General features: G+C 44.8%; 1 protein-coding gene across 1 annotated transcript in view; it reads left to right on the forward strand.

The window, feature by feature from the left end:
• LOC125463259 (inactive ubiquitin carboxyl-terminal hydrolase 53-like) overlaps nucleotides 1-11,928 on the forward strand; it is an 89,060-nt gene that overhangs the window by 68,179 nt on the left and 8,953 nt on the right. The window contains exon 14 of the mRNA XM_048554343.2: nucleotides 11,784-11,847. Coding sequence (XP_048410300.1) covers nucleotides 11,784-11,847 — 64 coding nt within the window. The remainder of the gene's footprint in view (nucleotides 1-11,783; nucleotides 11,848-11,928) is intronic.

Raw genomic sequence — 11,928 nt, forward strand, 5'->3', positions numbered from 1 at the left:
GACAAATGCAGGAGACCCACTGGAAGATCACCACCTGAAAATTCCCCTCTTAATCACGTTCACTGCTGACTTGGAACCATATTGTTCTGCTTCATTGTTGCTGGTTCAAGATCCTTGGCATTGTTGGTGTACGCAGGCCTGACGTATCGCAGCAATTCAAGAAAATGCCTCATAGCCACCTTCACAAGATAATAAAGAGAAACAGCAACTCCTCAATTGTTCACTTTCATTTAAGCAATAAAACTAAGTAATGAAAGTAATCTTCCCACTGCATTGTATTAAAATTGTTATTTCAACTTGATGTTGCTTCATTGCCTTGTCCAGTATTAATTCTGCAATGCTTTCATGCTTGGTTATTTGTCTGTATCTTACCGTTGCCTATCTAGGGCCCTTTTTTATACGACACTCTGTCTCTTGCCCTATGACAAGGCAGAGGATTGGTGCAGATCCTATGGGCCCAATGACTCAAAATTGGTAGGATAGTAAATAACAAGGAAGTTGGCTGTAAAATGCAGCTAGATATCAACAGATTGTTTGGGTGTGTAGAGCAAATGGAATTCAACCTGGAAAAGTGAAATAATTAATTTGAAGTGGGCTAATGAGGTACGGGATGGCATAGTAAATGGTGGGACTCTGAAAAATACTTCCAGGAAGATCAGTAAAGGAATCGAGGATAAAATAAATAAAAAAAACTGTGGATAGTGGAAATCAAGCCAAACAAAATTGCTGGAAAACTCTGGAAACATTTTTGGAGAGAAAGCAGAATTAACATTTCAGGTCCAGTGACCCTTCAGAATTGAGGATTACAGAGATAGGGCAGGAAAGCAAAATTGAGGATTATTAATTTAGCCACGATGTCCTTGAATAGCTGAGCATGCTCAACATGCTAAATGGCTAACTTCTGCTTCTGCCCGTTATTGTCTTTGGACTCTATTGTGCATATACAGAGTACATAGAAGTTAAAGGGCTAATTAACAAAGCAGACTATGCTGTAAATAATTGATGATACTGGTGTATATTTTAAAGTCTTTATAGTTCGTTCGCATGATACTTGCTGAATTCTGGAGCATTTTATTAATACCAACTTGTGGCAAAGAAAAGATCAATTAATCCAATCAGCATTGAGAAAAATAAAGTGACTGTTATAAGTGACCAGTATCTGAAATCTCACTTCATAAGAGATTAGCTATGTTGTAATCTAGGTCAATACTTTTGAAACTTCAGATATAAATCTCGCATTAGTAACTATCACATGATGTTGACGTGATTCATTACCTGTGCCCTGTCACAACCCCTTCATTAGAAATGTCTCTATTTATGCCTTTGTTACCTTATTACAAGTATTGTGCTCCTCCTTTGCTGTCACAGTTTACTTAATTTGTCAATATTCCTTATTCCATTCCCACTGTCCACTAGTTTGTGTCCTCCCTCGTACCTCATTCTTAAGATCATTGTTTTCAAATTACTCCCTTATCCTTAATCTACTTAAAAATTAAGTGTAAATTTAAAGGAAAATTTGACGAATCTTGTTATATAATTAATGAATTTTGATCAGTTGTATTGAAAATTAAAGTTTTTTGCTAATTTTCAGTTTTTGTTAATAACTTTGGTTTAGCTTATCTGTGTGACCATTTTTCCCTTAAGGTTATTTTGAAAGTGAATGATTCTCTCAAAATATGACTGAAATATTTAAGAAAAAAATTCCATGTATAGTGTATCTTGTTTCGGACACGCCAACGTGACAAATTCCTTTGACATGCAGTCACTGTAGTCTTTGAAATAGCATGGAATCAAATGCTGTACTCTTGAGATCATCCTGTGTCTGGTACATTGAGATATGCCGATGAGCAGCTGTCCTTGTGGCAAGTGTGTCGTGAAAAGGGAATCTGGTTGCTGCAGACTGTATTGCATAGTGGCTGTGTTCAGGGGTTAGAAAATCCAAAATGATTTAATGTACCTCGTTAAGTTTGCTGTTTAACTTCTTCATTCAGGTCAATAATTTCAGTTTAGCTGAACTAACGTACTTTAATTTATAGGCCATTTTTTTAGTCACTAAAAATAAACTGAATGAGAGTTTTAATCCCTGGAATTACTGTTTTCAAATCTTTTACATTTTATCTTTTTTATATTTGACTACCAGGCCGGGAATAGCTTGACTGTTCAGTAGTTCTTCCATCACTACGTAAAAGCTATATTTTGTAATCAAAGTAATTTCTTCACTTTTAAAAATGAAACAATTTGAGTTAGAGTAATATACTTTGCTGTATCATGACTGATACTTTTAAAGTGTTATTCAGATTCTCTATTTTGCAGACTGAGTGACTGCTTCGCAGAATATCTGTGTTCTGCTCGCAAAAAAGACCCTGAGCTATCTGTTGCCTGCCACTTTAACACACCGCCCCGTTCCCTGCCCAATATCTCTGTCTCTGGCTTGCTGCAGTGTTCTAGTGGAGCTCAACGTAAGCTGGAAGAACAACACTTCATTTTCCACTTGGGGACCCTGAAGTCCTTCAGATCAATATCAAGTTCAATAATTTTAGGGCCTAAACTCTCCCAGAGGACAAGCATATGGAATAGTGGAGGTTAGTTGGGCTTCAGATCGGTATGACAGGTCGGCACAACATTGAGGGCCGAAGGGCCTGTACTGTGCTGTTATGTTCTATGTCCTAACCCCCTATCCCACACCATGCTTTGTTATCACATAGCCTGCCATTACACACTATTGTTAGTCACTAATCTCCATTAACAGCTATTCATCCTCCTAGCTGAATTGTTACCAACTCCTTTGTGTGTCCAACTGCTCTTCTCTCTCTTTGGGCTCTGTTCTTTATCCTATCGTTTACTCCCTGCACCGTTCCCCTCCCTGTTTTCTGCATAGAAACCAACATTTTCCCAGCTACTATCATTTCTGAGGAAGGTCATTGGACCTGAAATGTTAGCATCTGTGAAGAAAAAAATCAGTTGCTAGACCTACGGAGTTTTTTCCAGCCACTTCTCTCTTTGTTCCTCATTAACAGCATCCACAGTTCTTATGGTTTTTATGAATGACACATATATAGACATAGTAGACGTATGTGAAAACAACATGTTGGAGGAACTCGGCAGGTCAGGTAGCATCTGTGGAGAGAGAAGCGGAGTTAATGTTTTGAGTCTGGTATGACCTCATAATTGGAAAGAACTGGAAAATTATTTTTGTATGCTATAGGTAGAGGGAGAGGAGCAAGTGGAACAGGTTGGCTTTGAGTACCCTTACAAAGACCAAAGGGATGGGGGTGAAGTGAAGATAGAAATGTAAAAATGGATGTAAATGAAGTTGCGAAAAGGAGAAAATGTGTCTGCACTAATGAGAGCAAAGTGAACAAAACACAGCTGTGTATGTGTGCATTGGAAGTGTGGGCGGTGAGGAGTGGGGGGGGGCATGGAGGATACAGAGGTCATGCTCCGAAATTGTGAAATTGAATATTGAGTCCTGGACGCTGTAAGATGTCTGCGGGAAATGAGAAGGTGTTTCTGTAATTTGCAGTGTGCTTAATTGGAACACTATATAGCAAGCTCAGGACAGAAATATTTGCTGGGAGGAAAATGGTTTATTGAAATGGCAAACAACTGGAAGATTAGAGTGGAGGTGTTTCTGAAAGCAATCACCTAATTGGCAGTTGTTCTTGCCACTGTAAAGCATACTGCATTGTGAGCAGCAAATACAGCAGTATTTGTGCAAGTTCAAGTAAGATAAAGCTTTACATAGAGATAGTAGGAACTACCGATGCTGGAGAACCTGAGGTAACACATTGTAGAGCTGGATGAACACAGCAGGCCAAGCAGCACCAGAGGAGCAGGAAAGCCGATGTTTCAGGTCGAGATCCTTCTTCAGAAATGGGGGAGGGGAATGGGATTCTGAAATGAATAAGGAGAGTGGGGGAGGTGGCTAGAAGACGGATAAAGGAGAAGAAATAGACAGGTCACAGAGGCGGGTTTAGAGACAGTGTAGGTGGGCAGTTAGGGAGGGGATAGGTCAGTCCAGGGAGGATGGCCAAGTCAAGGAGGCGGGATGAGATTGGTGGGTAGGAGGTGGGGGTGGGGCTTGAGGTGGGAGGAATGGTTAGGGAGGTAGGGACTAGGTGGTAGGCTGGTTGTGGTTGGGGGAGGGGAGATTTTGAAGCTTGTGAAGTCCACATTGATACCATTGGGCTGCAGAGTTCCCAAGCAGAATATGTGATGCTGTTCCTGCAGCTTTTGGGTGGCATCATTGTGACAGTGCAGGAGGCCCAGGATGGACATGTCATCCAAGGAGTGGGAGGGGGAGTTAAAATGGTTTGTGACTGGGAGATGTAGTTGTTTGTTGCAAACTGAACGTAGGTGTTCTGCAAAGCAGTCCCCAAGCCTCCACTTGGTTTCCCACGATGTAGGCAAGGCCACAACGGGAACAATGATACGGTATACCACATTAGCAGATGTGCAGTTGAACATCTGTTTGATGTGCAAGGTCTTCTTGGGCCTGGGATGTACGGGAGTTGTAGGGACAGGTGTAGCACTTGCTTCGATTGCAGGGAAAAGTGCTGGGGGTGGTGGGGCTGGAGGGGAATGTGGAGCGGACAAGGGAGTCACAGAGAAAGTGGTCCCTCCAGAAAGCAGATTGGGGGTCGGGGGTGGGGGGGGGGTGCAGGTGTGGAGGTGCGGGGGAGGGAAAAATGTCTTTGGTAGTGGGGTCAGATTGCAGATGGTGGAAATGCCAGAAGAGGATGCATTGGATTCGGAGCTTGGTGGGTTGGTACGTGAGGCAGAGGGGGATTCTGTTATGGTTGTTATTGCGGGTAGTGGGTGTGTGGGATGAGTTGTGGGTAATGCGGGAGACATGGTCGAGGGCATTTTTTGAACACTGGAGGGGAAGTTGCGGTCCTTGAAGAAAGAGGACATCTGGGATGTCAGAGTGGGATGCCTCATCTTGGGAGCAGATGCAGCGGAAGCGAAGGAATTGGAAATGAGCATGGCCTTTTTGCAGGAAGGTGGGTGTGAGGAGTTGTATTCTAGGTAGTTGTGGGAGTCGGTAGATTTGAAATGGATATCACTTTCCAGGTGGATGCCAGAGATGGAGACAGAGGGGTTCAGGAAGGAGAGAGAGGTATCAGAAATGGTCCAGGTGAACTTGAGGTTGGGTTGGACGGTGTTAACGAAGTGGCTCAACTGTTCGAGCTCCTCGTGGGAGCATGAGGCAGTGCCGATACAGTCATCAATGTAACGGAGGAAAATGTGGGGTATCGGGTCAGTGTAAGTTTGGAAGGGGGAATGTTCTATGTATCCTGCAAAGAGGCAGGCATAGCTTGGGCCCGTGCGGGTATCCATAGCCACCCCTTTTGTCTGTAGGAAGTGGGAGGAATTGAAAGGGAAGTTGTTGAGGGTGAGGACGAGTTCGGCTAGGCGGATGAGGTTGTCGTTGGAGGGGGCTGGTCTGGCCTGCCGACAGGAAGAACCGGAGCGCCTTTAGGCCATCTGCATGGGGAATGTAGGTCTATAGGGACCAGACTTCCATGGTAAAGATGAGGTGTTGGGGACCAGGGAATTGGAAGTTCTGGAGCAAGTAGAGAGCATGGGTGGTGTCATGGACTTAGTTAGGGAGTTCCTGAACCAAGGGTGAGAAAATGGAGTCGAGATAGGTGGAGATAAGTTCGGTGGGCAGCAGCAGGCGGAGACAATGGCTCGACCAGGGCAGGCAGGTTTGTGGATTTTGGGAAGGCGATAGAAGCAGGCGGTTCAGGGTTGGGGAGTGATGAGGTTGGAGGCTGTGGGTGGGAGGTCACCGGAGGTGATGAGGTTGTGGATGGTTTGGGAGATGATGGTTTGGTGCTTGGCGGTTGGGGTCATGATCAAGGGGGCGATAGGAGGTGTCAGAGAGCAGGCACCTGGCCTCGGCGATGTAGAGGTTAGTGCGCCATACTACAACTGCGCCTCCCTTGTCCAGGGGTTTTATGGTGAGGTTGGGATTTGAGTGGAGGGCTGCACATTCTGTGGGGGAGAGGTTGGAGTGGGTGAGACGGGTGGAGAGTTTGAGGCGATCGATGTCTCGACGGCAATTAGAGATGAAGAGGCCAAGGGAGGGTAGGAGGCCTTGGGGTGGTGCCCAGGACTTAGGGGCTGTGTTGGAGGCAGGAGAACGTGTCAGTAGAGGGAGGGTTAGGCTCAAGGTTAAAGAAGTAAATGCGGAGGCAGCGGAAAAACTGCTCAGTGTCCAAACGTGAATAGTATTAGTCGATGTGTGGGTGGAGGGGGACAAGGGTGAGTCCTTTACTGAGGACTGACCATTCGTCCTCAGTGAGGGGGAGGTCTTGGGGGGATGGTGAAGACTCAGCATGGCTGGGTGCTAGTGTCTCATCTGGAGATGCTGGCTGCGGAGGCAGTGGATGAAGCGATGCCGGCTGGTGAATCTTGGATGTTGGTGGCAGCAGTGTCCTTGTAGATGCGTTTTGGTGGGGGGGGGGGGGGGGGGGGGGGGGATGGTGAGGACAGTGAGGAGGTGAATGAATAGGTGATACACCTACGATTGCTGACGTGGACAAGTGAGGAATTGTTAGGAGTGCTGGAGGAGTGAATCAGTGTCCCATGCAAACATTGCTATCCTGGGCCTGCTGCTGTGTTCCAGTGAAACACAATACAAGCTGGAAAAGCAACACCTCTTTCCCATTTTAGCATCTTGCAGCCTCTTTAATTCAGTTTTAAATTTCACAATTTCAGAGGATGACCTCGGTATCCTACTGTTCTGTTAAATCCTCCAGCACCCACCACTCCTCCTCCTCAGAAGCCACCCCAACCCCATCTAATACACAGCTGTCTTTTTTTGTCTTGTTGGCTTTCTTGTCAGTAGAGCAGACCCATTTTTTCCTTTTCACATCTTCAGTTACACCTCTTACATCTCTATCTTTCCTTCACTACCATTAGCAACCCTTTGTACAGGTGCTCATAATTAGAGACAGCCTGTTCCACTTGCTTCTCTATTGCCTCTGTCTGCAGCATAAAACAAAAACACAATTTTCCAGCCCCTTTCAGTTCTGAAGATTCAATTGGGCTCAATATTAATTCAATTCCTGTCCCCACAGATACTGCCGTACTGCATTTCTCCAGCACTTTCTGCTTTTATTTTCAATTTCCAGCATCCGCAGTTCTTTGCTTTTGATGTAGGAGACATGTATCTACTGTAGTACCTGAATTAAGGTTTCGGAATGTGCCACATCGAATGCTCTGTAGGCTTAAAAAGAAATTCACAAATGAAATGTAAGAAATCATTTTCATGGTTTTCTAGTTTTTGCTACATTGTAAATTGAGATTGGATGGAAGCATGCTGAAATTACATTTCTGTGTAGTTTTGTTTAGGTGAGTGCCTATTTCCTTCCTACCTTCTAAAAATTGCCGTCCATAATCATAAAACTCATTGCAGCTATCGACAGGTATGACTGATGGAACAGGTTTCTCCTGTTTGTTGCACTTCAGCTTAGACCATTCTTTTTTCAGCCTGAAATGATGAGGATTTGGTCTCTGGTATATATGGCATTCTTGGATGGAAAAATATTTTTTAAGGATTGTACGATTTAAAATAATATGTAAACAAGAATATTCTATTTTCGGTTGTTGATTTTTCCTAACTAGCATTAGAAATGTGCAGAATGTATGCCAGGTGTTAGATGGTTTTAATCAATCTATTCAGGCATGTCATGATTCACCTCTGGAGCAAATGCGACTTAAGTGTAGGCCTTTTAGCCCAGAGGTGGGGCTGCTATCACCACACTGCAAAAGCCCTGTAAACCAAATGTTGGCCTTAGAGGAATAATCCCACTGTAACTAATTGAGTCAGTGGTTTCACACTTAAATGTCTCTTGAGGTAAGTTCCACTGTCGGTGGACACAAAACAGAAATTGCTGGAAAAGCTCAACAAGTCTGGCAGCACGTGCGAAGGAAAGAACAAGAGTTAACATTTCGGGTCTGGTAACCCTTCCTCAGAACACTGGACCCGAAATGTTAACTCTTGTTCTTTCCTTCGCAGATGCTGCCAGACCTGCCGAGCTTTTCCAGCAATTTGTTTTGTTTCCTGATTTACAGCATCTGCAGTTCTTTTGTTTTTTTATTTCAATGCCAGTGGTGCTGACTTTGTTTTAAATAATAAACTTAAGCACCACCTCCACTCTGATGAGTAATTGGATAACATCCCATAGATTACAGGAATTCTGTCTATTGTGGAGAAAGCTTATACTGCAAAGATATCCAATCGTTTATCTAAGTGCTATTTGGGGAGGGTTTATATGTTTGGTTGAGGCTTAGCTTACTTTAAGGGCATTCATTTTTATAATGTACTTCATTGAATAGGTAGCATTTTGGAATGCCGAGATAACGAAAGGTGACATAAAGACATAAAGATTTTCAGCACAAAAAGCCCATTGTGATTGTAATAACTTTAGAAAAGTACTGCTTAGACACAAGAATTGTCTGTTGTCCTTTTCTGTCAAGAAGCCAAAGAGATTTACTAGAATGAAGGCTTTTAGCTACAATGTTAAAGAAGATGAGGCTGCTTCCTTCGGAGTATACTGTACCCTATTTAGGCAAAGTAGACAAAACCTGTCTGGTTTAATTACAAGATAACGAAGTGTGGAGCTGGGTAAACACAGCAGGCCAAGCAGCATCTCAGGAGCACAAAAGCTGACGTTTCGGGCCTAGACCCTTCATCAGAGAGGGGGATGGGGGGAGGGAACTGGAATAAATAGGGAGAGAGGGGGAGGCGGACCGAAGATGGAGATAAAACAAGATAGGTGGTGAGAAGGTAGGGAGGGGATAGGTCAGTCCAGGGAAGATGATGGTAGGTAGGAAATGGAGGTGCAGCTTGAGGTGGGAGGAAGGGATGGGTGAGAGGAAGAACGGGTTAGGGAAGCAGAGACAGGCTGGGCTGGTTTTGGGATGCAGTAGCGGGAGGGGATGAGCTGGGCAGGTTTTGTGATGCAGTCACAAAACTCGTCCTCACCCTCAACAACTTCTCTTTCGATTCCTCCCACTTCCTACAGACAAAGGGGGCGGCCTTGGGTACCTGCATGGGTCCAAGCTATGCCTGCCTCTTTGTAGGCTACGTGGAACAGTCCCTCTTCCGCACCTACACAGGCCCCAAAACCCACCTCTTCCTCCATTACATTGATGACTCTATCGGCGCCGCCTCTTCCTCCCCAGAGGAGCTCGAACAGTTCATCCACTTTACCAACACCTTCCACCCCAACCTCAAGTTCACCTGGGCCATCTTCAACACATCCCTCACCTTCCTGGACACCTCAGTCTCCATCTCAGGTAACCAGCTAGAAACTGATGTCCATTTCAAGCCCACTGACACCCCACAGCTACCTAGAATACACCACCTCCCACCCACCCTCCTGCAAAAATTCCATCCCCTATTTCCAATTCCTCCGCCTCCGCCGCATCAGCTCCCAGGATGAGGCATTCCACTCCCGCACATCCCAGATGTCCAAGCTCTTCAAGGACCACAACTTTCCCCCCGCAGTAGTCGAGAACGCCCTTGACCTGGTCTCCCGCATTTCCCGCAACACATCCCTCACATCCTGCCCCCGCCACAACCGCCCCCAGAGGATCCCCCTCATTCTCACATACCACCCCACCAACCTCCGGATACAACGCATCATCCTCCGACACTTTCGCCATTTACAATCCGACCCCACCACCCAAGCTATTTTTCCATCCCCACCCTTGTCTGCCTTGCGCAGAGACCACTCTCTCCGCGACTCCCTTGTCCGCTCCATACTCCCCTCCAACTCCATCACACCCGGCACCTTCCCCTGCCACCGCAGGAAGTGCTACACTTGCCCCCACACCTCCTCCCTCAGCCCCATCCCAGGCCCCAAGATGATCTTCCATATCAAGCAGATGTTCACCTGCACATCTGCCAATGTGTTATATTGTATCCATTGCACCCGGTGTGGCTTCCTCTACATTGGGGAAACCAAGTGGAGGCTTGGGGACCGCTTTGCAGGACACCTCTGCTCGGTTCGCAACAAACAACTGCACCTCCCAGTCGCGAACCATTTCAACTCCCCCTCCCGTTCCTCAGACGACATGTCCATCATGGGCCTCCTGCAGTGCCACAATGATGCCACCCGAAGGTTGCAGGAACAGCAACTCATATTCCGCTTGGGAACCCTGCAGCCCAATGGCATCAATGTGGACTTCACAAGCTTCAAAATCTCCCCTTCCCCCACTGCATCCCAAAGCCAGCCCAGCTCGTCCCCTCCCCCCACTGCATCCCAAAACCAGCCCAGCCTGTCTCTGCCTCCCTAACCTGTTCTTCCTCTCACCCATCCCTTCTTCCCACCTCAAGCTGCACCTCCATTTCCTACCTACCACCTCATCCCGCCTCCTTGACCTGACCATCTTCCCTGAACTGACCTATCCCCTCCCTACCTCCTCACCTATACTCTCCTCTCTACCTATCTTGTTTTCTCTCCATCTTTGGTCCACCTCCCCCCTCTCCCTATTTATTCCAGTTCCCTCTCTCCATCCCCCTCTCTGAAGAAGGGTCTAGGCCCGAAACGTCAGCTTTTGTGCTCCTGAGATGCTGCTTGGCCTGCTGTGTTCATCCAGCTCCACACTTTGTTATCTTGGATTCTCCAGCATCTGCAGTTCCTATTATCACTTGTTTAAATACCAGTCAGTTGTAGTCCCTCGTGGGGAAATTTAGTGATGTAAAGCCATTCAGTGATGTGGGGTGCTGATTCGGTTTGAGATAATCATTGCCCAGCACTTAGCTGGTGCAAATGTTATTGCCACCTATCAGTCCTGGCTTATATGTTGTCTTGGTATTTCTGCATATGGACACAAACTGGATCAGTATCTGAGGAGTGGTGACTGGTAATGAATTGGGCAATCATCAGACATTCGTATAACGGAGGGAAAAAGTTTGAAACAGCTGAAGATTATTGGCCTGGGACAGAAACCCTGCAGTGACATCTTTGGACTGAAGTGATGGACTGCCAGTAACAGTAACCATCTTCCTTTGTGCCAGATATGATTCTAAACAGTGGAATGTTTCCCTAATTCCAAGGATCTATTTCAACATTGTTGTGGCCTTGAGTGCCACTACCCATTTTTCATGGCAATAAGTACTAAGTGCAGCCTTGCATTGTTGATATTGCCTATATTGTTGACCAAATTATTTTTAAAAACAACCTGATTTGGAACATCTGTAGCTTGATTCCTTCAAACTGAGAAGATTTGACAGAATAAAATCAAGATGTTTAAAGTAATAAATGGAATAGTCAAGATTAAGCTTTTTTTGGAAACAAAGATATTAATGATTATGATAAATATTAGATGCATCAAAGGATTAACAAAACTTTGCAGAGGATCAATTGTAATATGGCATGTAATTTTCTGCAAGTGCTGATGTATGCAAATTGGGGCCTACTGATAGCCCACATGGTGTCTGCAAATTTCCCATTCTGCGACATGAATGCATTCATATTCTGCAAAATGTAACTTTTAATTATCTTTCATTCCTATGAGGAGTGTAGTTAGTCTATACCTTTACAAATTATTTTTCATCTCTTCACAATGCATATTATCAATTGTTTTCTCAGCGATATGTGCATTATACATTGGTATAGATTTAATTTCAGAATGTTTCTAAATAGCCAGAATAGATCATGTAATATTTATTATATAAGGCTGCACTGAGTAAGAACTAGACATTATTTGAAGTTGCATTTATGTGAACCAACAAAATAGTTTTTACTCCTTTTCCATTACAGTTGAAATGCAGAACAAGGAGTCAAAACAAAGAGATGAGATTGTTGAAGGACTTAACATGCAGAGGTAATTGATATTGCAATAAATTCAATTAAGAGTTACATTTCAAATATTTATGGAGAATCTTTCCTTTATAGGAATACTTTG

Source organism: Stegostoma tigrinum, chromosome 1 (genome assembly GCF_030684315.1).
Source record: "Stegostoma tigrinum isolate sSteTig4 chromosome 1, sSteTig4.hap1, whole genome shotgun sequence".
Classification (NCBI taxonomy): Eukaryota; Metazoa; Chordata; class Chondrichthyes; order Orectolobiformes; family Stegostomatidae; genus Stegostoma; species Stegostoma tigrinum.